At 43.3% G+C, this 25,763-nt stretch overlaps 4 protein-coding genes across 7 annotated transcripts in view; 2 read left to right on the top strand and 2 right to left on the bottom strand.

Annotated features, from left to right (window-relative positions):
- The first annotated feature begins 393 nt into the window (after nucleotides 1–393).
- epoa (erythropoietin a) lies at nucleotides 394–6,331 on the top strand. Of its 2 annotated transcripts, none has more exons than XM_037480399.2 (5): nucleotides 394–533; nucleotides 3,756–3,886; nucleotides 4,021–4,107; nucleotides 4,240–4,404; nucleotides 4,888–6,331. In XM_037480399.2, exons 1-5 carry the CDS (start codon nucleotides 521–523, stop codon nucleotides 5,038–5,040), a joined length of 549 nt encoding a protein of 182 aa, XP_037336296.1. In that variant the 5' UTR covers nucleotides 394–520; the 3' UTR covers nucleotides 5,041–6,331. The 2 variants fall into 2 exon arrangements, with proteins under 2 accessions (XP_037336296.1, XP_037336295.1); XM_037480398.2 differs by lacking the exon at nucleotides 394–533 and adding an exon at nucleotides 568–983.
- Nucleotides 6,332–6,420: 89 nt separating this feature from the next.
- On the bottom strand, nucleotides 6,421–8,483 carry pop7 (POP7 homolog, ribonuclease P/MRP subunit). Its single transcript, XM_037480400.2, has 2 exons — nucleotides 8,332–8,483; nucleotides 6,421–7,473 (listed from the first exon to the last, which is right to left on the bottom strand). Exon 2 carries the CDS (start codon nucleotides 7,417–7,419, stop codon nucleotides 6,964–6,966), a length of 456 nt encoding a protein of 151 aa, XP_037336297.1. The 5' UTR covers nucleotides 7,420–7,473; nucleotides 8,332–8,483; the 3' UTR covers nucleotides 6,421–6,963.
- Nucleotides 8,484–10,037: 1,554 nt separating this feature from the next.
- si:dkey-85k7.12 (up-regulator of cell proliferation) lies at nucleotides 10,038–19,479 on the top strand. The gene is made up of 4 exons (XM_037479520.2): nucleotides 10,038–10,185; nucleotides 11,376–11,439; nucleotides 11,564–11,678; nucleotides 12,640–19,479. The coding sequence occupies exons 2-4, from the start codon at nucleotides 11,434–11,436 to the stop codon at nucleotides 17,292–17,294; spliced, it is 4,776 nt and encodes a 1,591-aa protein (XP_037335417.2). The 5' UTR covers nucleotides 10,038–10,185; nucleotides 11,376–11,433; the 3' UTR covers nucleotides 17,295–19,479.
- A 443-nt stretch (nucleotides 19,480–19,922) lies between these two features.
- The window catches only part of nlgn2a (neuroligin 2a), a 140,572-nt gene continuing 134,731 nt past the window's right edge, over nucleotides 19,923–25,763 (bottom strand). For all 3 annotated transcript variants that reach the window (XM_037480921.2, XM_037480920.2, XM_037480922.2), the window contains 2 exons: nucleotides 24,794–25,160; nucleotides 19,923–24,208 (listed from right to left, as the gene is read on the bottom strand). In XM_037480921.2, coding sequence (XP_037336818.1) covers nucleotides 23,389–24,208; nucleotides 24,794–25,160 — 1,187 coding nt within the window. In that variant the 3' untranslated portion in view covers nucleotides 19,923–23,388. The remainder of the gene's footprint in view (nucleotides 24,209–24,793; nucleotides 25,161–25,763) is intronic.

Raw genomic sequence — 25,763 nt, forward strand, 5'->3', positions numbered from 1 at the left:
TTAAAGTCAAATTTCAGAGTGAAGACGTTTTCCTCATATCTGTGGGGCATCATGTGATCACTGTATGGCTGTGCACAAACCTGATTAGCTTTTGGTAATCAGGACAAACTATCCCATTTGAGATCTAATTTCAATGTTTACACAATCAGTGCTTTTGAAAAGATACTACTGTAACCATCGGAACAATGGATGGGAAGTCTCTGCGTTTTTTTTCTCCCAAAGACATCATTTACTTATTGTGGCTGAACGTTTTATAAACAGAGATAACCTATTATTTGGATAGCGATGAAAGAAAACAATTAGGTTTTATGGGAGGAGGTAGTGCAGATTGTCATAGAAACAATGCAACTTTATTTTCATAGTCATCAATAAAAAAAAAATCAAACAGGATCAGTTTTAGAAACACCTACCGGATAAGTGCACGAGACCCTCAAAAGAGCTTCGATTCCAATTAAGCCGCAATAGACGGACCCATGGGCCAAACCGCGAGGACCCTGTGAGGGGCTATGCGGACACCGCTATGGACTTTCCCAGTGAGTTATGGACATGATTTTTTTTTTACCCCCTCTGTACAACAGCTTTAGCAGGCGGCGTATTTCCACTCTTTACGCAAACGGGGCACCGCATGCACGGGTTGAAGTTGTATCGCTCGCCGTGGTGCGTAAAAAAGGCGCGTCCTCGTATACTTGCGGACTATCGCGTTATCTCTATACCCGTAGGGGAGGTAAATAAAAGGTTTTGCCAAACGCAGCGGGGAGGCAAAGTCTGGTAGGTGACTGCGCTCACCAGCAGCACACATGGTTTCGACACGGACCAACACGCCGGTCGGACTGGAGCACGGACGCACGCTCTTGATTTGCCCGTTGGACCTAACGGATGCAGTGCCTCTACATTGACACGTGCAGTTCGTGCATATATTTAAACACACGATGTTTCTTAAAGATGTGGCACCGGTTTGCGAATGTTGCAGAAAAAGAATAGAGGTAAGAGCGCCTGGAACTCCGTGGTGTCGTGCGTTACTTTGTGTGTGAAATGCGTGCGCGCCGCATCGGTTTGCGCAGTGTTCAGAACACGGTAATGACGTTAGTGATGTATGAAATGTGGACGTATAGGCGTGCGGCTTTCTAGTTTTGTAGGATTTGACAGATTCCCGTGATACTGCGGTGAAGCACGCACGAAAAGAGTTGAGCACAGTGCACAGGAGAGCTTTTCGGGAAATAGGAATTGGAAGTATTCAATAATGTGTATGGGTGATATCCGAATCTTGAGATGGTTTAAAACGGGAAGTCTGCTTTTTCTTTCTTTTCTCTGATTTGTGCCTAACTTTTCCTGAATGCTCAATGATTGGGCCAACATTAAGCAAAGATAATGGCATGAGAAAAGACAATATTTAGTGTAAAAATGATATGATGATGATTGGTCTTGGACCTTTTATAGAGCAGAGCAAGGCAGTGAATCAACTCCAGTTGCTGTTTTAATCGCCACCAAAGATGTATTAAATTGTGTTACTGTAATCCACTGCAGAGACAATGGTCTCCTGGGGGGGGGGGGTTGCCGAGCACGGTTTCATTATTATCTATCATGACATAGCAGACTGGGACATGGGTGTATTGAGTGCAAAAGCTGAATCTGCAGATTTGTGTGCTGTCGTCATATACTTGTCAGCAGAAAAGGGAATAAGGGTTATCAAGGGCCACGAGGGATTCCGCTGAAACTGGACAGGAAATTATGTCACACCTGCATCTGATCTCCACTTATTTACCACTCTGCACTATGTGAGGGGGAAGACCTTTTTGTTGGTCTTCATGGCACACAACAGAGTTAATGGCACGTGCCAAAAGCATGAGCTCAAGTGAGCCATCATTTGGCCATCCTCCCGAATCATCACTTCACATACGTGGAGGGAAGCTTGATATTATCCAAAGCACTGCCACCTAGGGACTTCGGCTTCCAGTTTTAAAATAGCAACATGGTTGTGGCATCTGATGTTGACAGATAAAGCTGTTAACCTTTAGTTTGGCCACAGTCCTGGACTGATATTCCATTGGAATGTAGAGAGGGAGAGAGAGTGTACTCAGTTCAGATTGATGCATTCTCACGTAGGCTATGGCCGAGGTGAAAAGGTCAGCGATAATCGTCCAGCTGAGTCACACACACTTGTATGTAGATATTTATAGTGGCCGCATTTCGTCAATGACAAATGTCAGAGTTTATGGAAAGGAGGTCATTTGCCGACAACGCTTTCTCTCTGACACTGCAAAATCCATATATCAATGGTCTGTGTTAAAGATTATTGGAATCCCGAGACCTGATGTCATTGTAGAGAAGACTATTCAGGGCTTTTATAAATATAGAGCATCATAGAGGGCCTGGAAAAGACCCTCTGCACTAATGTTTAAAGTTTGCCGTTCCCTTTGAATAACATTATGCACAACTATACACTACAATCCTAGAGGATACACAAGGATTCTGTGAAAGAAAAGCTTGGTGAAGTTTGATCTTCTGTGTCAACGACTCTGCTCAATGACCTTACAGTAAAGGGGGCTTAGAGGTTAACATGATTACACCATTGACCTCCATGAAAGCCAACTCGCAGTCTTAGCTTAACTTCTTTTTTTTGCCATTTAGTGTAATTTGTTCGTGTTATCTGGGAGTCTGGGGACTTAATCGAGCCTCTATTCAACCTGTCTGCCTTTCAAGATCATCTGTGTTGCCCACCATGCTTCTGCATAACACCTTCAGGCCTCTGTGAAAGGGCACATTCAGCATGTGGCACAAAAGAACGAGGCCGGATTCCCACATGACCCGCAACAGCAGAGCTACTGTCATTGCCAAGTGCATCCTCGGGAGTTCAGAGCGCTTCCATGAATTAAGCTGAACCAGCAGCACAATTATAAAAGCACCCTGTTCTCAACACTCATTTCTGCACTGTCATGGTAGAATCAGCTCTCAGCCCCAAATCCAGGATATCACATGGTTTCTTAGACGTCATATGCTAACTCAAACATTTCAAGCGGTGGAAAGCCGTCTTTTCTTTAAACTGCACTGAAAGACATCTCAAAGTTGGTGGAACTCACTCAAGTCAAATTTCTTAGAGCTTCTGAAGGAGGGCCGGTCATCGTAAACACTGGAGGGAATTGCTGGAGAGCGATGATGCACGGGGTAACACAAAGACAATCCAGCAGCCAAAGGGGGAGAGCGGGGGAGTATGTATGCAGGGCTGGCAGGGGGGAGAGACAGAGGCAGGTGATTGGGTTCAGACGTAACGAGTTAGGGATCAGGAGGAACACGAGGAAAGGAACTGAATGGGGAGATTAGTCCCAAAGTAAAACAGAACACGCATGTATGATTAACGGGATGTCACAGCTTGGTCTGTGAAGCATATGAACTGTCCTGCTCCCTCACATGGGAATGCCTCCATTTATCAGGCTACAGAAAGCTGATAAGGCGCCACCGATGCCGAAGCATTATGTTGTCAAGCTACAATTGTTTGAAGCAATTAGAATCGGATTGGTAGAGGCAGAAGTGTAGAAGGTCGTCACAAAACACGATTTTGAGCCATAACTCAAGAATGAATGAATGTCACACAAATCTGATGATACTGTATATTGGACTGACTTGGATGTCAACCCGGAAAACCGACTTGGTGTCAAAGGCATGCAACTGGGAAGCCTCAACCGTAGTTTTCATTCTGTGGTGACATTCACATAACATTCAGCATTTGACTGGATCTGCGTATGTGTTGTGTGTGACAGGACTGCTTGCCTTGCTGTTGATGGTGTTGGAGTTGACCCGGCCAGGCCTACTGTCCCCGCTGAGGCCGATCTGTGATCTCAGGGTCCTGAACCATTTCATGAAAGAAGCACGAGACGCAGAAGTCGCTATGGTGAGAGGAAACATGCATGCACTCTGATCTCAGGGTGTAGCGCCTCAGGGATAGTGTGGGCCAAGGATATCAGCCACACTGAAAACGTCTGCGCACCACTGGGTAAACATCGGGCCTTTTCTGATTTTTCTTAGAAATCCTGTGCAGAAGGATGTACCATGTCAGAGTCTGTCACTGTTCCCCAAACCAGAGTCGACTTTGATGTCTGGGAGAAGAAAAATGTAAGTAACTAAAGAAAGCCGACAACCCGATTAGATCAGCTGTGACACGGACACATGCAGCCTTCTGGGGGGCCAGGAACTCCTAATGAGACTCTTTAACTCGTCTCCTCTGTCTCCTTTTTTGTTGGCAAGGGATTAGAGCAAGCCGAAGAGGTGCAGTGTGGCTTATGGCTCCTACAGCAGGGCCTCGGATTGCTACGGACCTCAGTCACCAACTCAGCACTGCACAGCCACATCGATAACTGCATCAGGAACCTGCTCAGCATCAACGCTGTGCTGCGGAGCCTCAACATCCAGGTGAGTTATGGCAGGTTCAGAGGCCCAGGGTCTGTTGCTTCCCTGCAGTAAAAGGGTGTTTTCTCCGGTAACAGAGAAGGTGAAAAGTGTGACCCTTTCAGAGTAAGACTGTGTGCGCTGAAGCTGCTGTAAGAGTTTATTCTTTAAATTGTGGCCCCGCAGCCTTTGAGATGAGTCAGGGTCAAGCGGAAAGGCCTTGTGGATAGACAAACTGAAACTGAATAAACAGCCTGTGATCTGGCTCAGGGGTCGCTGAAATGAAAGTGTCATCATCTGGAATAAAGTTAAAAAAAACATGAAAGACATGCGGAACAAAAAAAGAAACTTTAACTTTAACTGGGAAGATTATAGATATATTCCACTGATACCCAGACAATATTTTTAGACTGCTAGTGAGTGATTGTGTAAAAGTGGAGGACTCCCCCAGCACACACAACATAAATTGAGACAAGTGTAACATGTTGCTTTGTCTTTGTCTTTTAGGAATACACGCCCCCAACGAGTGCTGCGGGGCTCGAGGGAACGTGGTCGGTGTCCTCGGCAACAGATTTGCTTCAAGTCCACGTCAACTTCCTGCGAGGCAAAGTGCGCCTCCTTCTGTTGGATGCACAGGCCTGTCAGCAAGATGTCAGTTGATCAGCCAGTCTCCCCACTCCAGGCGAAACTCATTTGCGTATCCGAGGGCAAGAGGAGAGGACTTGACACTGTTGACCTGCACGCTGGCTGCTGGAAGCAGCGTGCAGAAAGAGAGATGAAGCCAATCGCAACGCGAGGGGAGGCAGGCTGAGCGTAGAGGACAGTCCCAGCTGGGCTTTGGATGGGCGGGAGATGATTGCACCTTGGAACGTAGACCTGAAATAAGGACACGGTGAAGCACACACCGTGGGGGGGCACCGCTCCAAACGCTGGTCTTTTGGCACGCTCTTGCACTCTGTGTGTGTGTGTGTGTGTGTTTGTGTGTGAATGCTGCAAGTTTTTATCTGTATGTGGCGTGCATGTGTGCGTTTCCAGTAAGTCTGACCCCTGCACTTAACTTGGATTGTGGGGTGAAACTGCCAGAAAATATTGATTGCACCTGGAAATCGGTGAACCGAGGGTTGCGAAAGGGCATCCCTTTCCACCGCCACTGCTAGGAGGCATCGAACAAATGAGGCCTCGACCCACAAGCCTTTTCAACTATGACTCACAGTCATAGTTCTTTCTCTGGGATTCATTTTTTTTTTTCCTTTTGGATGAATATTTTTATATATTTGGAAAAGTTGTGGGATAAGTATTTATACAAGTTTTCTACTTTTAAGCTCCAGTGTTAGTATTATTTTGGTGTCTGATCTCTTGTGCAACACTGAAAACAACTGGCATCACACCCGATGGCACGCTTCCTCCTGCCTGCACGTACCATGTACCGGACTAGCGGTTAGTATCAAAGCATTGTCCGTCCTTCCAGCCAACAGACGTAAAGGAGTAAAAAGACAGTGCAGCTGGTTGGAGCGTTGCACGAGATGTTTTTGTTGTTGCCTTACCAACACTCGGCCGGTCTCCAGTCACACACTGATAGCCCGACTGCCCGGAAAAATGCTGTTTTCCCTCTTACAATTCACATCCTGCGAGGCTGGAATTGCAAATTGTTTTTCCCAGTATCTGACGTTAACACTGTTGCTTTCCTCTTTCCTCATTTGTTCGTCATCAAACAGCAGGAGGGCAATTAGTTAGACATGGGAACTCAGTTTTCTACAAAATGTATGCTCAACTCTTTCAGACCGGTTAAGTGTCCTTCCTTGTTTTTTCCCGTATTGCTTTATCTTGTGGAGAGTGCAAGATGTTGTTTAGGATGTTTGTACATGTTTTTCTTCCTGTTCTTTTTGTCCCATCACTGTATAATTTGCTATTTAAATACAAAATATTATTCTTTGATAAAATGATAGACGGAAACACAACAACGAGAGGTCTGTCCAGTTCATTCATTCATCTCCCAGGTCGTATTCAGGTCAGTGGAGTAAGATAAAGTTAAATATTCCAGCACATTGTTTGTACGATTTATTTTTAGTCAAGAAATCAAATAAACTGTCTTCACCAAAACAATCCTGTACATACTCTAAATATGAACACTAGCAGTTCAGTGTTCTGAAAACCAAATTGAAATAGATTTACACTGATGACATCTAGTGGACATTTACTACAACTTGTTTGAAAGTAAAAGCTTTGCATTTCGTTTTTTAAATTACTTATATTAACACTTGAACAGTCCATTTAAATTTAACACACTTGGCAAAACTTGTCTACAAGTAGTTAAATACGAGTTTTCACCTGACAAACATCTTTGCAGCACTAAGCCATGCAAGTCTAATAAGTTAAACAACAAAAAAACACAAGTTGAACAAGCTCAATATGGTCAGTCAACAAAGGTTTTACGGAATGAGAGTATTCCAACACAGTTAAATGTACATTAAACCAACACATTGTCCACGTATCTCCTGCTGCAGTCCTCATAGGTATCCAAACACAAACGCATGCATTCAGTCCCACCAGCCGCCACGAGGGAACAAACAGGACACATTCAGCTCACTGAGCATCAGGGTAGAAAACCTTAATATGAATGGCCGAGTTGTTGCGGGTGCGCGTCATTGGCTCGCCGGCCTCGTCGGGATCTTCTGGCTCCAGGTCGTCCACCAGCTCCACCGTGGAGGTGTTGGCAGCCAGCTGCAGCGCCCCCTGGCTGCTGGCCTGCAGTTGAAGGGCAATGTTGATGGCCCTGTTGATGGCCAGGCCCAGGCCGTGGACACAGATCTCCCTGTGACCCCCGCCTTCCAGCAGCTTCTGACAGCGTGCCAGCTGAGCGCGGAAATCCGTCTTCATGTTGACGTAGACGTCGTTCCGTCTCTTCGGTAGTTTCCGGGGGAGGCGCTTCCTAAGGGTGTACTCCACTGGGTCCATGTCCGCAGCCGGAGGGGTGGAGTCGGCGTGCACGGGGGCTGTCGGAGGCAGCGAGGTCATTCCTGAGCTGCGTGGCTCTGTCATGTTGCCAGTGAGTAGATATGAGCTTTAGACAGCAGATGGGGCCAAACCAGCAAGCTGAGAACAATAAAGTTTGAAGTTGAATGAAGTGATACATTCCAGCATGCAAACAGATTATTGTATTTTGCATAGCAACATTATCTGCAGGGTCTTTGTATGGAAATATTTAACAATTCCCAGCAACGTTTTCTTCAAAGCTCTTTAAAAAATCGTTACAATCTACAACCAATCCAAAGCTTGAAGGAATTATCCTTCAGACAAAGACAATTTGAATCCTAAATCTGAGCACTTTACATTATATAATATGTTTAATAAACAATGCAAACTGTTAAAGGGATTCCGTTTGGGTCAATGAACTAATTTCAGCTCTAAACCCTGACGTAATTCTACTGATATTATAACAACAAAATGCAGCAAAAACTAAGTAATCGAGCTAAACAGATTTGGATTGGATGGCCACCATTCATAATTTCACCTGAAGTGTTTTAAACTGATCTTTTTCCCCAACCCTGTACTATATGTTTAGAACTACAGGATTAACAGACAAAATAATAAGCCGAAATAGCCGAAATAGTACAAGTAAATAAACGACATCATACTAAAGTTACTACACTGCTATTGGAATTAATGGTCATGTTATGAACATTAGAACCAAGTTGCATGTCAATAGGACCAGGATAATATAACGTTAACTATTGTATTATTATTCAGCAGCAAGTTACATGTAAACTAATTGTCTCACAGATATATCGTCATCCCGCGTTGGTTTAAACGTGCATAAAACATGTAACACACCGTGCGTAGCCGATGCTACACGCACACACTACAGCAAGCTAACGCTACCGAGCACAGGGGCCGTGAGGCAGCTAACGCTAAGCTAAGCTAACAGTGCATCCATGCGATGAGCACACTTACCTTCAGAAGGTGCCTTAATTCGTCGATATAGGCTGAGGTCGCGTTACATGCATTTCCGTTACAGTAGCATTGGCTTTAGCCAACTACTGCGAGCTGTTTATTTTCCGTGCAGCCCGGAAGTGAACTACCTCGATTTTTTGATTGGCGGTTGGCAACCAACTTGTGGAGCATTACCGCCACCATCTGGACTGGAGTGTGGTTAAGGAGGTCATCATCCTACACCTTCCTAAATCCTTACAAATAACCAAGTTATCTTCAAAAAGGAAAACAAAATATTAAATCAAATTTCACCAGATTATTTTTTTTTGTAACTCATATAAATTTAATGTCATCTGTTTTTCACCAAGTTGTGAAATCAATCTTTGTCTGGTTTGATGCTATTTGGGACAATACATTATTACATGCTCTATCATTATTACACATCAACGTGCTTTTTCATTATTAATAATGTTGCATTTACTCCTGTATGTCCTAGTCTCACTCTGGACACCATGTCTTCTTCTGGATTACTTCTGTATGTATTCCAGCTCTCACCCACTTTTTCTTGAATTCTACAGGTGCCTCCCAGGTTCGCCAATGTCTCTCGACAGATGAGTCCATTTATAGACCAATGACAAACAGTTGGCAGAAAATGTATGAAGGTAGATTTGTGTCTTTATTATGCAAACAAGAAAGAAATGCTTCGAGAGCAATTTTCTTGCATTGCAAGCCAAAATAAAGTTTGTAAGTAAAAACATTTAAACTGAGAATAAATGATTTGTTAGTTTTGCTTATGGAACTATTGTTTTTGCTCTCAAAACAAAAACCTTTGGTCTAGAAAAAAACCCTTTGCTCTTGAAACAGTTTCTACCAAATCTACCTTCATACTGTATCCTTACGACAGGACATTTGAGGCCAGAGTGGGAAGCACAGTGTGAGAAAATGTGTCCTTGCATCTACACAGAAATATATGCACATACTTTACCTGGTTATGCCACCTCATTCATTAGGGATAAAGGCAGGGTAAAGAAATGAAAGTGTATATTGGAGTTACATTTTAATACAACTGTTCCCGGTACCTCAGTATGCTTTGTCCCTATGTCAGTCTCAAGGTTCCATGTTTACAGTTACATCCTGCTTATGCTGAAAAAAATCAGTTTTAAGAAAAAAAGAATCCTTTAGGAACACTGCGATCATTACAATAATTATGAAACTGAAAATGAATAATTATGAAAGATTTCATCAAACTATGGCCCTCTATCTTTAATCAATAAACTCATAGAAATGATCAGCAATGCATCATCTGATGAAGTAATCACTCAATCTCTAATACAGATTGTACAACCCTTTCATAAACTGTTGCAGATATTGTACCTCTTTCTCTGCTCGTAAGCCCTGACCACAGTAAAGGTTGCACCGAACCAACTGTTGACAGAAACAGCGCCTTGCTTAACTCCATCAATAGTAAAATACATCAGTTCAAGAAGGACGAAGGAGTTTTCTTCGAGTGTTTTCTTTTTTTCTCTCAAGGGCCTACAATGGCCAAAAAGGGAAATCTCTGCCTCAGAAGAGAAATCAGGGAAGGAAAATTATGCAATAACAGTGGCGGTTGGTGGAACACTTTCTAGGTAGGGCCATCCAATCAATTTCTATTTGAGTTTCATAACGCAGTTTACTGTTCCGAGAATCCACGTGATCAAAAAACCCTGAAACGAATGTGAAACTTTTCTCCCCAGCAGGACATAAGGGGGGAGTCTGCAGGGGAGCGCACTCGCGGCCCGCCTCGTACAGGAGAAAACACCGCTCAAAGCTGCACGGAGGAACCTCAGTAAGAAACGTTGCTGCATGGCCGCGGACCCACCCGGTCTGCGGGAGGTGGGTGTCTTTATGCTATTGTTTTGCCAGTTGTTTTGCAGTTATGACTATTGAGAATATCTAAACAAGTCGAGGAAACCAATAAGCGCTGTAAACTCCCTAAAACTTGGCACGTCGTCACCTTATCTGGTATCTGTAGACTCCATGGACGAAACCTTTTTGGGGTTTATTTTCGATCAACCTGAATCGTTTGACTTCATTACGAATACTAAATATTTCACCGAGAAAATGTTGAGCTCCTCCTTCGACTCAACACAGAACACGTGCGCAGTTAATCGTAAATCTCTTTTGGGTTGACCAAAGTTGCATATTTTCATACCATAAAAAGCCGATTTAAAGACTGATTTGTTTGTTTTCTATGATGATTATAGAAACGTATGGAAATCTCAACAGCTATCCTTATTATATAAAAGTTATTTTCATATAAAAAAAACATTTTCCCTTTATACTTCCAGCGTACCGTTTTTTAAAATTCTATATGTGCTATGTGAAACTAATTGAATTTAATCCAGTTTACTTTAAGTATCTTCGATTTTGAGAAACTCCATTATCAAGGAAGTGGCTTCCTCCAGCACAGTATGGGGAGTGTTCTGCTGTGATATATTTGCACACGGGGCTCGCCCTGCACAGGACAAAACACCTTTATCATTAATGTTTGCAAATGGCAACATTTTCTAGTTTTTTATGACATTATGATTCAAGCTGCTTATGTTTATTGAGGACTGCACTACTGTAATATAAAAACAATAAGTGGTTAGGAAGGGGGCCGGGAGAGGCGACCATAACGTTCTAATAAATGAAACATTAGTCCCAAACATGTAGACACAAAACAAAACATGTTAAGTCTAACTTCATTATTCACAGTAACTCTTTGAATAACTTTTAGCTCTTTAAAAATGTCTAGTTACTTGTGTTAAGTTATAGGATTTACCAAAGTTGTACTTTTACATAGTGCACACACAATGTTAAAAACGTAATAGAACCAATTCTTATGTCCGCACCCCTCCTGACCATGCACAATGTGCATTGCACATGATTAGCAAGTGTAAAAACCTAGCTAAGCAAAGTAGCTATGGTTGTTGTAGGGTTAGTGTTTTGGCTTTTAGTCCATGCAGTCAAGAAAGCATAATATTATAGCACTTAAGCAATAGCAATAAAGCCATAACCACTTGTCTCTTTTTTACTTTCAGCAAGAAGCTGTTTGAATAATCCTAAACCAGATGTGAGGTGACTGACACTGTACCCACAATGGAGGTAAAAAGCCAGTTTGCATATCTACAAAAAAAAAAATAGAATGGAAAATATTGATTCACTAAAGTGTATGAGATTATAAATTGATTCATCAAACCTGAAAATGTCCATTTTGTCATCCATCAAGGGGGTCAATGATGAAGATTCATCCGCTGATCTTTACCGTTCAGGAGAAGACGACACTGCATCAATGCAATGGTCCGACAGCAATGTCGACATTCCACACAGCACGTGTGGTAAAGGTCAGTTTTAAACAGTCTATTTCTCAGTCCATAAGCAGCTTTAAGGAAAGCAGTTTTTCATTTCTTTCCACTTGGCCAGGCCTGTGAGCAAGTCTGTCTACATCAGTAACTTCAATCCAAATATATCAAATATGACATGTAAAAATGTAAATGGCAATCCTTCTGTAGATATTCAGATTTGGCAATACGTTGTTTACTGATATACACCTAATCAAAAATAATAATAAATTAAGTTAAAACACATTTACATTATATCTTTTGGAGTAGACTTATGGTGTATGTGCTGATGCAGGCATAATTATACAGAAAGGAGCCTCAAATAAAAAGCTACAAATAGAGATCTTGAGATTGTCATGCATTAACTACACTTTAAACTGCAATTTACGGCAGCATACACTAGGTCGGGGTCCTGAGAAGTGTCCGAAAACTAAAATGAAGTGATCAGTCTCCACCTGTCTCAGCTGAAGACTGATCTCCTGAGCGCAGATGGACCGACTTATTCCATTCAGCAGGGTAGTGGAGGGAGTGGAATTAAGAGCGGATTTTATGATGAAGTCACATTCATAATAATGAATCAAATAAACATGAAAACCAAACTTTAATTCATTTTCTGTTTGGTTTTATAATATTTCTTCATTGTGCACACAAGTGCTCACATGTACTAAAAAGAATTCATGTCCGCCCCAAATTTGATTCAAACAATTCAGTGTGATTGGAAATGTTAGACGCAATAATAAAGCCCACAAAACCCAAACGAGATACTTTATCTTAATACTATTCACACTTGTAATTCAATTCAAGGACGTACATAAATACCAAATGAATGATTAAATAGAGGTTTACAGTTGAATGCAAAGTCAGGGTGTAAAATTGTACAGTATTCCCAGAAATTTCAGCTAGAACTTTCAATGAATGTTTTGTGGACACACATTTTGTTTGACAAATTTTTTTATCCCCACAGAGACACTAGCAACCTTATTGGAGGATCTGGGGTTGGAGCAGCTCTACCCTGAGAAGCTATCCCTGTGCACAGTACTTCAGATTGACAAGAAGACCATCACTGATGAACCTGTCAAGTGTAACTCAGATCTACCATGGTACTTTCTCAAGAAACTGATGATGGTTAATGTCACAGCTAGGAATGCAAAATGTACATCAGAATGTGAGCCAAACTGTGATGCTGCAGCAGTAAAGACAGAGTTAGATTTTTATGATCTGTTTGAGGATCTGAATTTAGGCGAAGTGCTAAACCCCCTCGACATAATCACCGCCCTCTTTCTGTGTTCTGATGGTTTGGTACGGCAGGAAATGGCACATAAAATGTCCATGTGTCAGTTTTCTGTGCCTCTGCTGCTTCCTAATTGTGACACAAAGCAGTGTACACTCATGCTTTGGGCCATGAGAGACATTGTTAAAAAGTACAGACCTCAATCCCTTACAGAATCCAAAGGATTTATTGAAGACAGAATTGTTCTCTCTAAACTTCCAATGATATCTTTTGTGAGACTTGGTGAGTGCTCCTTGTCAAAGTCAGAGATCCTTAATAAGCTTCTGAGTAATTCTCAGCAGTACCATGATACCTTTGTTCATCATGATATGGAGTGTGGTGACAGTCCAAGGAGAATATCCAATGGACTGGTTGAAATCACTTGGTACCTTCCTTGTGGGAACAAAAACATGGATGTCTTCAGTGAGCCAGTAGCTGTTGCTAACCTTCGTGGGGACATTGATTCATTTGAAACACAATTTTCATTTTTGTGTGAGACATCTGCAGCAGTTTTTGTGTTCTTCGACACTTTGGACTCTAAATGTGAGCTGCTTACCAACCAACGACAGAAGGCACAGATCTTCTTGGTTGGAAACCATCAAAGCCAGCGCTCCAGTATGGATGCTCTAAAAAAGGTAGCGACCAAGTTGGGCTTGACTAAAAGCAACATCCTTTTAAAGGCTAAACAAATGAATGATGCCGACTTTGTCAAAAAATTGCGACAGACAGTCAGCAACGTTGTTGAGAACACGAAGATGAAGATGGGAATTGAGCAAATGGCTGACATTGCCCATGAACTGGGAATCTGGGTTGATGAAGACTCCCCAGAGTGCCAGACTGCCAAGAAAAATGCAGATGCCATCACCTCTGAAATTCAAGATATCCTTGAATACAAAGAATCCCAGCTGCCTTTGCAAGGCCAAATTTGGAAGGAACTGACTCTCCTAGAGAAGGAAGAATTTCGGCTTCGAAATGTTGGGTCTAAAAAAATAGAAGACTACAAAAGTGATCTTCAGGAAGAGAAAAGAAAACTTCGGAAACAACAGAACTCTTATGACATGTCAAATGCAATGACATGTTTCATTCAGGCAATATCAAGCCCAGGGATAGAGAGGTGCTACTTCCTGAAATGGATGCGAATAAACCTTGATAATGTGTCCCGAAAGAAACTGTCTGATCTCAGGGAGCAGTACAAAGAAAAATGCAAAAATTCAGAAAATAAAGAAGAAATTAAAGAAATTGACAGACAACTTTCCCAAAGCTCATTGGGGATTGAACACTTCTTCCGCGAAATGGGTCAGATCTATGAAGCTTCACTTTCCCTTCAAGAAAGAGTTCCATCACGTCAACAATTACAGCATCTGCCAAAACTCTGCGCAGAATTGTTACTTGATGGATTTCCCCTTGAGCTTGTAGATGGAGATGCATCCAACATTCCTCTCAGGTGGGTTAGTGAGGTTCTTTCTCAGCTCAATGACCTGATACCGAAGAGCAAGATTCTGGTAGTCACCGTCCTTGGAGTTCAGAGCACAGGGAAGTCGACTCTCCTCAACACCATGTTTGGAGTGCAGTTCGCAGTCAGCAGTGGTCGATGCACTCGAGGTGCTTTTATGTTGCTCATCAGAATCAATGAAGATGTTAAAAAAGTTCTGAACTGTGACTTCATGGTGATTATTGACACTGAGGGCTTAAAGTCACCAGAGCTTGCACAGCTGGACAATAGCCATGAGCACGACAATGAGCTTGCAACCCTTGTGGTGGGGCTGAGTGACATCACCATCATCAATATTGCAATGGAGAATTCCACAGAAATGAAAGACATCCTTCAAATAGTTGTGCATGCTTTCCTCAGGATGACAGAGGTGGGCAAAAAGCCCAAATGTCAGTTTGTTCACCAGAATGTGTCAGACGTTTCAGCTCATGAGAAGAACCTACGAGACAGGAAACTGCTCTTGCAGCAGTTAAACGACATGACCCAGGCAGCAGCCAAGATGGAAAAGAAAGAAGAGAGCAGGAGCTTCACTGATGTGATGGAGTACAGTCCAGACACTGGGAACTGGTACATTCCTGGACTCTGGAATGGAAACCCACCAATGGCACCAGTCAATGCAGGGTACAGCGAAGCCGTGTACGAGCTAAAGAAGAACATAATCCACATGTTGGGAAGTTGTAAATCAACTGCTAATGACGTAATGGAGTTCACAGAATGGATAGAAAGTCTTTGGAATGCCGTGAAGCACGAGAACTTCATCTTCAGCTTCAGAAACAGCATTGTGGCTGATGCGTACATGAGGCTGTGCACAGAGTTCAACAAATGGGATTGGGCAATGAAAAAGTTCATGTACACGTGGGTTCTGAATGCCGAAACAAGGATTCAGAACTTTGGAACAGTTGCTGGGAAATCTGAGATATCTGAAATGTCAGAATTTCTCACAGAGTTGAAAAGTGAAGCTCGCAAAGTGCTGTCTGCATGGGAGACAAAGCTTCTTGAAAATCTGGAAAAGTACTTCAAGCAAAGAGAGGGCCATGTCTATCTAGTGGAAGGATATAGAGAGAACTTTGGAAATAGTGCAAAGAGTCTTCGACGTGAAATTGAGAGCTCTGTGTTAAATCAGCTCACAGCAGCAGCTGACATCAGACAGGGGATGAGGGAACTTGATAAAATCAAGAAGAACCACACAAAACAATTAGAAGAGAGAGTGTGTGCATTGATTGAAGAGTGTCAGAAGAAAAAAGTCCAAATGACAGAAAAAGAGCTGGACGAAGAATTTGACAAGATGTGGACTAAAACATTGAATGAACTCTCCTTTTCAAGAATGGAGGTCAAGGACATTTACAGCAATGTGTCTCAACACCTGAGACAAAATGTAAAGCACAAGGGAAGTCATGCATGCAAATTGTTAAGTAAAAAAAAGCTGCAAGATTGTGGAATGGAACCCTTTAACGTAACTGAAGGATTCTTCAAGAAAGTACAAGGATGGTTTTCCAGTCACCCAAAGGCTGTCCAACAAGTTGCAGACAGCATCATTTCAATTTGCATACAGTGTATAGCTGGAAAAATGCAAAGTCAAAACAATTATCATGATACTTACATCCAAGAGATTTTGAATTTGATCGATGAGAGGCTGAAAAACCATCAGGATGTTACGACAGACATTGGGTTTGAAGTTTCTCTCAAACAGCACATCTGTGGAATTGCAGCCAGAGAGTTTCAGAAAATGCATGAAAACTTCATAGAAGTGAACGATCCCTACAGATGCCTGAACCAAAACAAGGAAAAGTTCCTCACGGATTTTAAAGATGTCTTCAATGAACGAGACCAGTGTCAAAAGAAGGCAGAAGAATTCACGAGGAGATGCTTGAGGCCTGCAGTCAAAGACTTTGTCAACCGTTCCTTGGGTCCTGATATCATTGGTGAAATGCTGACGGACCAGAAGTTCAGCACACGAATGTTCTTCCAGTCTTCAGTTTTATTGGATTTGTTATCCAAGGATGTCTTTGAGAACTATCTGAGCTACATTTGCTCATATGAAGAGTATGTAAAGAAATGGATACTGGACCAAATGGTGGAGCACTTCTCAAACGGCTCTGCGATGTCAGAGTTTGAGGATCGACATCTCCTGTCAAGTATCAAGAGCATAAACGAAGCTATCGACAAAGCTAAAGCCAAAAAGAGTGGCAACCTGAAGTCATTTGTTCAAAATGTCTGCCAGGAACTTGGTGATAAACTGGTCATTTCCCAAGATGCTCTTGGTGCTTTCATGATCCTGAACAATGCCGACGAGGAACAGTTTGCTCACTGGCTGACTGGGTGGGTGACGGACATGGCACAGTTCCTTGGAGAGGAGTTTAAAAAAACAGACATCTTAACAAAACTAAAACAATTAAATGTGAATCCTCAGAATGAGCTTTGTGCCAAAATGATTGGATGTGGTAGACAGTGTCCGTTCTGTGCAGCACCTTGTGAGGCAGGAGAAAAAGTCCACTCCCAGCACTTTACCTCACTACATCGGCCAAAGGCTCTGGGTAGATACAGGTGGAATGAGACAGAAAAGCTTGTCACTGACGTATGCTCCTCTTGTGTGATCAGTGACACTAGATTTCGCTGCTCTGACACAAAGAATGAATGGCACCCCTACAAGCGTTACGCAGAGATTTACCCAGACTGGAGAATTGCTCCAGATGTAAGCCTTCAGGCTTCAGACTACTGGAAATATGTAGTGGCAAAGTTCAACAAGCAGTTTGCCAAAGAATTCACTGCAAAGCCTGCAGACATTCCTGTAACATGGAAAATGATTACACGTAAGCAAGCAGAAGCAAGCGTCAAAGTTTCCTTTAACACCAAATGAGAGACGACATGCTTTCTGGTTACAGAGGCACACATCCTCATACATTTACATAATGTTCTAATGCACATGTGTCAAACTCATAACCCGCGGGCCATATCCGACCTGTGAATGAATTATCTTCGGCCCGCATGATCAAATCTATTTACTATTAGAGCTGGCCCGCTGGTATATTGCACGCATCACTATAATACTACAAATCCCACAATGCACTCTGTGTGTCGTCGCGCATTCGCGGGCCCGCGACATACTGCTTGTGTCAACTTTCGTTGTGTACCTTATCATCGTCCTTTTTACCGTAAAAAACATACCAACAACTTTTTACTCCGTTAATTTTTTTGTGGTTTTTCCCATAAAATGAAAATACGAAGCGTAGCCGCTAAACCGGAAGTACGTAGATTTTCGCAGTAAGAATCGACACAACCGTCTGTAATGACAGCGGTTACCAGGGTAACAAGAGGAGAAAAGTTCATTAATGGATATAAATAAATAATCCTAGTCTGACGGGATGTGTTAGCAGCAGTATTTGACTACACTCGCTGCTCTTGGCTCTGATATTTATTGTCCATGTATTGTTTTGCTTCAGTGAGCAGAGCAGAGACAGTTTAAGGAGGTCGCAGAGTAAACGGTCCGCCACTGGAGTACATACGTCCCAACGTCAGCGAACCGTCGATCGGACCGCCAGGGCCACCCCCCCGTCAGCCGTTTGTGCCGATCGGCAGTGGCCCGCGTTCCGTCGAAGTCGGCAGTATCTGGCCCGAACCTGGAATGAGTTTGACACCCCTGCTCTAATGAATAGATTAGATCTTACTAAATTTAAAAGAGCTGAAAATATAGTGAGTACACATATTTTACGACAACAGCTCATAATAGGAAAATAGAAAGAAATCAATGCAGTGCTAAGATCACACAAAATATGTTTAAGTGATGTTATGTTTTCTTTTTTAATGAGGAAAATTCTAAATACAGATATATTGAGGCAATTTATATGTAAGAGGCACAATTCAGAACATACTACATGTTTTGTGTTCAATTTTAGAATCTGAAATAAATGTTTTTGAGGAAGATGCCAAATTTTATTGAAAAGATGGACACAGTGAATTAAATGCCTTGTTGCTTTTGTTTCTATGACATTTCCATCTTAAATAATAACTTTTGTTTTGAAACGCCAATTAGTCATGAGGTATTGACATTCCTTTGATTAAGTTTGACATACAATTGTAGTTGGGATCTTTGAATCTTGTTTTTTTATTATTTCTGAGAAGTACATTAAGCAAAATATTAACAATTTCAATCTCTCAAAACCATCAGTCTTAATGTTAACATGCATGCTGTTGTTTAGCCGTGCTTCATAATCTAATAAGTCTTTGTTTTCATTTCTAGTATCTGGTTTCAACCATCTACATATTTAGGTTCAGGTTTTCCCTTCTAGTTCAAATGTTCTATTGTTTTTGCAACATATAAATTTCCATATATTTCTTTTATTTGAACCATTCATTGGGCCTTCAACTATAATGACTCGATGTGCATAAAACTATCCAAAACTAAACATTGTCTCAAAAATAATCATCTGCGATTATCAAGTAACAATAAAACAAATCAATAGATACCAACGATTCAATCAGAAGGCCTAAGATGCAGCTGGAAAACAGCCGTTCTGAGCCACGCTCTTCCTTCACTTCCGGATTTTCCTTCAGTATTCAGTCTCCTGACAAGTTACAAGACATTTCCGGTTTCAAAATTAAAACGTATAACACACTGATTTAACGCTTTTAACAAAACAATGAAAATGGGAAAAAAATATATATTCTCTATGGGGTCTTGTTTACAATTATAGATAAAAAAAATGTTTAAAAGTTATGTATATGCTGAAATTCTCTGATTCTGATATCTGATTACACATATTCATCATTGCAAAATATATATATATATATATATATAAATTTACTCATTTTTTCTTTTCTTCTTCTGTTAAAATGTATACTTACCTTTGTTCACCGTATCAATAAAGAGACACAATTGTCAAAGCGGCTATGAATGTCTTTAATGTTTCCCAGATCGAAATCACAGCATACAGTGTATAATAACCTCTAAAATAAAAACAGAAATATCATCACCGCATTTATTTATATAGTTTAACTATACCTTTTTTTAATAATCATCTTTTTTTAAATTCCATTATCTAACATTTTTCTTCATCTCAGGTCTTGGGTATCTGAATTCAACAAAGAAAGTAAACACAAGACAACAGGTGCAACCTGATGCAATCGAGACCAAGCTGGAGATGCATGAGAGTGAGTGTGTCACTGCACTATGTGCGCTCCGTGCACAAACAACCTGACCTCAGATCTCATAATATCTCAGTGATAATGAAGCCATATTTTGGTTTGCTTGGCGGACTGTATTTTTCGGGCACCTTTAAATAAAAGTGACCCCAAATCCAGCCACAGCGGTGTAAACCACGGGCCACAGCGACTCACTTCATGACACAGATGAGGCTAAGTGTGTGTCCACGTACATCCAGTCTGATCCACTGTTGGACACACGCTCACACTCTAAAAGTGCACAGGACTTTTCGCAGATGCATTTCATCCCGTCTCAACGGCTGCAAGCGTGAAACTCTCCAGTTGTCCTTCCCATCACTGTAAGGTCCACACTACCTCCTTCACCGCAATACAACACAGTGTGTGGAGGCAAAAAGTCCTGTGTGATTTTATTTCTCCATGAGGCATCGTATGGTGTAAAAGCCCTCACATCCATCCCACCTGTAATTAAGTAGCTACATATAAATACAGCTACATTTGGAATGGACGGATATTTATTTGGCCCTACTTTGTTTTTAGTGTCTCAGTTTAGAAATCCTGACCAGGAATCACAGGCCGAGCCCCCACACCTTCACACCATTACGTCAGACAGCCCGTCAAAGCTGACATTTGTCCCGGCTCTTAGTCTCTTATCTGCAGTATAGTTGGATCACATGGTACATTTCAAGAGAAAAAGAAATTATGGAACACAAGTTGTTCCATGGACTAAAATCCATAAAATCCTTCCATTGGAAACAAGCAAAAGTTAACTTCAGCATCTCTGGAGTGATGATGCATTTCTGTCACAGTGAATTTCTTGGTAAGGAATCATGATGCTACAGGATGCCTTGGCAATTGTGGACGATGCGAGGCAAGAGGGAAGAAAATGTAATTTAGTAAGTTATTAATGGGAAGCAGTTTTAAACCTCCAGCTTGCAGCCATTTTCTGTGGCAAACTGCACCTGTTGTCTTTTGTTGTCACAAAATAGGCATTTCATTCATTCACGAAAAAAAGAAAAACTAACAAATATTTACAAATATTTTGTCTGTTGGATTCTTACACTTAAAAATGTACAGTTTTGATCCTCTTCCAGATGTTGCGTTACTGTCTCTGTCCGGCCACCCAGTTTGGTATTTCTCTTCACACATTCAGTTCCCGCAGTGGAGCAGCCGTAATGTCTCCCTCCAGTGTTTGCTTATAAAATAGACAGGGTAAAAGAACTAAATACCTTGTTAGAGTTTTCTCCTCTGGTGGTTTCATTGTTGCTGTGCTGTGGTGAGGTTTACCTCACAACCCCTCGCTGCCTCCTCATCCACAGGAACCCGTACAAAAGGGTTCACGTGTGTCTGGTCGGACATCGGACAGGATGTTTGATCCTCCGTAGGGCAGATAAGGTAGGTTTCCTCCTGGCAGACATTGTGGGTAGAAAGATGACCATGCCTTTGAATCTCCGCATTTTCCTTTCCGTTTTCTACATTTAAGGCCGAGTGTTTTTCCAATCTCCTCCCAAAGTCTCTTTTCCACAGCGTGCACCTTTTCTTGCCTTGCTGTCCATCATCGGTTCCACTGCATTTATTCACCCGCAGAACGCTCTTTTACATTGTGCACATTTCCCTTTCAGAGGGCGTACAAAATCTCTGACAGGAGCTGCCAGGTGTATTTCTCTCCCTTCTGTACCTCCCCACCCTTCCTGTTAGGCAGTTATAAAATAGAAAACAAACAGGCTATAGCTAGAGCACAAGCAAAGACAGCACCAGTGACTAATATCCCCCATACTGCACGTAGGCTACCGTGTGTTCCTGTGGGCTCAAACAACACCATCGTCCAATGTGTAAAACCCCTAGCAGAGAATCTCAGGGAGGTGGAGTGGGGCATCGCTGAGCTAAAGGCCTGCACATTCTCCCCCAAAGAGGAAAACACAGAATCTGAAACAGCAGTTGTGGCTTTCACCCTGTTTGGGAGATATGAGCGCTGTTTTTATGTTGCAGCTCCGCGTCGCAGCCGCCGAGCCCCACCGGTTACCCTCAGTGTGCTTAGTTTTAATATACAACTAATGAGCTTCCCCCAAAAAAAGTCACTAGCTTTGTGAACTTACCCTTGAATGTGAGGACATTAGCACAGCTTAACTGAGGTCAGAAATTTGTCTAGAATCTGACACAGTGTAGTCAGGTGTTCAGAGGTTTGGTGCTCACAGCGGGGATTTGATCTCTGCAATATGAGCGTCACTCTCAAATAAAAAGGTAGTGTACTAACAGACCCAAGAGAAGGAAGGTTGATATTGAGGAGGGGGGAGGGGGAGGACTTGTTTTGCAGTTTGTACGAGGGGGCGGGGGGGGGGGGGGTTGTGTATGCATTTCTATCGCTTAGGTGGCCCACCTACGCCAATGTGACATATCTCTGACATCACACCCCCCCCAAACACACACACTCAGGCAGGCACACAGGAGAACGTGTACTTAAAATAGCAAAGGCCGTCTGCCTTGTTTGTCTCCCTCAATGAAATACAAAAATAGTTCTGTTCAGTGGAGCTACAACAACAGGTTTTGTACTTTCCGCACCCTAAAACGCGATCACCTCCAAACAGACAGAAAGTAGCTACTGCACGATGGGCTTGCGGCGTCACCTGGTTGGAGAAAAAGATCTAATTAACACCACGTAGGAGAGAATGAATGGAAGAGTATGTCCAGAGTTGATCAACATCTTATGGGATTTGAGATGATCTGTTTAATAAATGCGTGTTGGAAGGTAGAGACAATTTGGGGGGATTTTCCGTGATGTTCTTGTCCTGTGAGTTCTCAAAAATAAACCAAGATATCCAGAGCTGATATGATTTGATTAGATTAGGGAAACGTGCATTGGCAGAAACAATGTCCTCCCCCCCCCACCCACCCTTGTCATCATCTTGAAAAATAATTCATGCATAGATCCCCACTGAGAAAAACCCTTTATATACTTTCTCCTTTGTACACATTTATATATAACTATATATAATATCATTTCTCTATATCTATATTTTCAGCAAAAGATCTTTCCACAAAAAACAACAACTAAACAAATGCTTGAACAGAAAAACATGAAATAAAGAAAAAAAATCAACACAATCGAGGGCCAGTTTGGCACTTTGTCATGAGAACACACAGCATCTGTTAATTGACAGTAAATAGGAATACTCAAGGATTTTCTTTTGTTTTTTTCTCCCTCGATGAAAAGCAAACACAGTAGTACATACTTGGCACCAAGAATGCTGGTACAATGACAGTATCAGATATCGACGTTTTCCTAGCTATATGATTACTGGTGGCCCCATCCTACAGGTACCTTGTGAGTCCCTGGAGCAAAGGAGCGCAGGGGAGAGAGAAATAATCCCATGAATGAGAGGAACAAAGCAGGGATAAGACAGAGATGTAGAAAAGAGATCGATAAATGCACGTAGCACACCAGGGAGAGAAAATAAGAAGAGGAAGAAAACCTCAAGGGCCAAAAGGCATTTGTCTTTCAGCGTAGTCTCAGGGGGCTTTAGTCTGGAAACGGCATACCTTTGAAAACCGGATCGTTGAACAATCTAAATCACCCCCGAACGGATCACCTGCTGCCATGCAGTTCAGTTGCTTCTCCACACGACACCGGTGGAGCTGTTGAGTTTGACAGCGCACGATGGAGGAGGTGGAGTTGTTTGTGGAGAAAGTGAATAGGAGAAGAGAACATGGACCCACATCCAGGGGCCTCCCTTCTAGATAAGCAGCAGAGCCACTCTCCCTGGTCCTAAGGTGGCGCTGTGTCGTGCTAGTCCCCACTATACCCTGGTGGTGGAGTGGGGATGGGGCAGGGTGTTGTTGTGGCCGGTAGAGGGGAAGGTGTTGAAGGCATGAAGAGGCTGCATGCTGGTGATGGTACTGGGGATCATGGTGATGGTGTTGGGTGTCATTAGGGGCACGTCGTCGGGGGCCCGGCGCAGCGCCAGCGTGTAGTCAGGCGGGCAGGCGGGCCGTAGGATATCGTGGGGCCGGAGGGGCTCCATGTCGTGGTGAGAGTCGTGCTCGGAGTGCTTCATCTGCAGGGACATGATCTCCTCCTCTTGGCTGTGAGCCAGGTCGTTGGCCGTCCCGCCGCGTTGGGGTGACAGCCGGTGGCGCCGCATCTCGTGCCGCTTGTCGCGCTTGTAGTAAAGGGCAGCGAATGCCAGGATGTTGAGGAAGAGGAGCGACGCCCCCACGGCGACCGTCACGCTCAGCTCGGTGGAGTAGTCCCGGGTGTCTCCGGGGAAGATTTCCGGTCGCGGACGCTCTGAACCGTCGAGGTCCGGATCAGAGGCAAAGGTGGGGTAAGGGTGACGGGTTGGGCCGCGGCCCGATCTGGGGGTGACGTGGCCCGGGCCTGCTGGAGAGCGGGTTGTGGTGGGGAAGAGCTCCTCATGTAAACTATGGAGGTGGGGGACTAATTCCAGCCAAAAGGCCACCTTGTTAGCCCTGTAGTTGTCTCTGACACGGGGTTTTAATCCAATGTGCAGGTACTGCTTATCCTTCGAGTTGAACTTGGTCCAGATTACCTCTTCAAAGCGGTTGGGTTTGGTGTGAATGAACTTGGTGTCCTGAGGGACTGGCAGGTTGGGGTCCCTAATGGAGGACAGAGGGGACATCTCAGTTAAGGTTTTAATTGTCATATGGCGTTTCCATAAAAATATCAATTACACATGAGATGAGAACAACCTTTCTATAAGTTCAAAGGCACTAGACCAGGGGTGCCCACACTTTTACGGCTCAGAAGCAACTTTTCAACTGACCAAGTCATGGCGATCAACCCCCCCCTTCCATCAGAGGACGACTAGAGGTAACCAAACGGACAAACTGCGCTGCACACCGTCAGCGCAAAACGAGTCGATATTAAAAAACAACAATCCTCTCATCTGTCAGAAGGAGGGATCCGTCATAACCATTCCACACGCTCTTGGTCTTGCACTGATTGGAGTCAGCCTGGGTTGCTTTGCGTTAGTTAGCAGTGATTGCTAGTTAGCATTAGCATTAGTTTTCAGTTAGCTCCCGTGGTTGACCGCGCATGTGGGACGTGATTGTTTTTTATCAATGGCAGGCATTTACTGGCACTGCCTTTGATCTATTTCGACCAGCCCTGCACTAGTGTATCGTACAGCCACACTACAGCTAAAACCAAACTTATCATGGCATTGTGCAATGAAATCTTACCCGGTTTTGGCGAAGTTGGTCCAGTAGGTCATGACCACGGCGCTCAACATCACGTCATTCTTAGAGAAGTTGCACGGGAACAGATCTGTAGCACCGATCATGGGAACGCCGAACACGTACGGTATCTCATCTCCGTGGGCTGCATCGGCCCACTCGGGACGCGTCTCCGTCTGGCAGTGGTGGTAGAACGTGTAGAAGTAAACCGGCGACTGAAACTCTGCGTGGAGTTTGGCGGTGGCCACTGCGGGCGCCACCCACTGGTGGTCCGTAAACAGGGCTAGGAGTGTCTTCCTGCGCATGTCGCCATTGTCCCTGTCCGCCCAGTCCGTGTACATGAATTTAATGGTCTCCCTCAGGATGTCTTTGCCTGAAGGATAAGACGCGGGAGAGGAAAAGGGGAAGACAAAGAGAAAGAAATATGATGCGTTAAGAGGGAAGTGGAGACACATGGTAACTGTGGTCAAGACCTTCAGAGCAGGTGGTGGTGGAACAGGAATGACTGAAATAGGGAGAAAAGAAAGGCGTTGGAGTTTGTATGAACGTGTGACAGATAAACAGATAGAGCTGAGAGAGAAGCCGAACGGACAGACTGAGCGACACAAAAGGGCAAAAGAGAGAAATATGCCCCGACGGAGTGAGTGAGTGACAGGCACTTGAGAGGAAGCAAAGGCCGCATTATCCAAACGTGTCTGTATTTTGAAGGCGGCCCGCTGCGAGGGCTTTGCGGGCTGATCCGTTATGAACAACAGCGCTGTGATTGGGAGCCGGCTGCCTGGGGCTTGATGAGAGGCAGCGTTAGAGCCCACGGAGCCTCAAAGGCCAGAGCACAGACCCACCGTGGTGAAAGATAATCTCAAGGAGAGGCAATCTCTTTAGTATGCTCGTCTTGGTTGATTCACTTGGGCTGAGCTCACATATTGGTTCTTTTCTAATTCTCTGTCCACATGATGTTGCAAAGACTTATTATATA

The sequence above is a fragment of the Pungitius pungitius genome, chromosome 1, assembly GCF_949316345.1.
Source record: "Pungitius pungitius chromosome 1, fPunPun2.1, whole genome shotgun sequence".
NCBI classification, from domain to species: Eukaryota; Metazoa; Chordata; class Actinopteri; order Perciformes; family Gasterosteidae; genus Pungitius; species Pungitius pungitius.

What these genes read in the sequence shown, in the direction of transcription:
- epoa (XM_037480398.2), top strand. Translation starts at nt 962, where the DNA reads ATGTTGCAGAAAAAGAATAGAG. An exon ending in GTTGCAGAAAAAGAATAGAG is followed by an intron (nt 984 to 3,755) that starts GTAAGAGCGCCT and finishes TGTGTGTGACAG; the next exon opens with GACTGCTTGCCTTGCTGTTG. An exon ending in GAGACGCAGAAGTCGCTATG is followed by an intron (nt 3,887 to 4,020) that starts GTGAGAGGAAAC and finishes GATTTTTCTTAG; the next exon opens with AAATCCTGTGCAGAAGGATG.
- pop7 (XM_037480400.2), bottom strand. Translation starts at nt 7,419, where the DNA reads ATGACAGAGCCACGCAGCTCAGGAATGACCTCGCTGCCTCCGACAGCC.
- si:dkey-85k7.12 (XM_037479520.2), top strand. An exon ending in ACACAGCACGTGTGGTAAAG is followed by an intron (nt 11,679 to 12,639) that starts GTCAGTTTTAAA and finishes TTATCCCCACAG; the next exon opens with AGACACTAGCAACCTTATTG.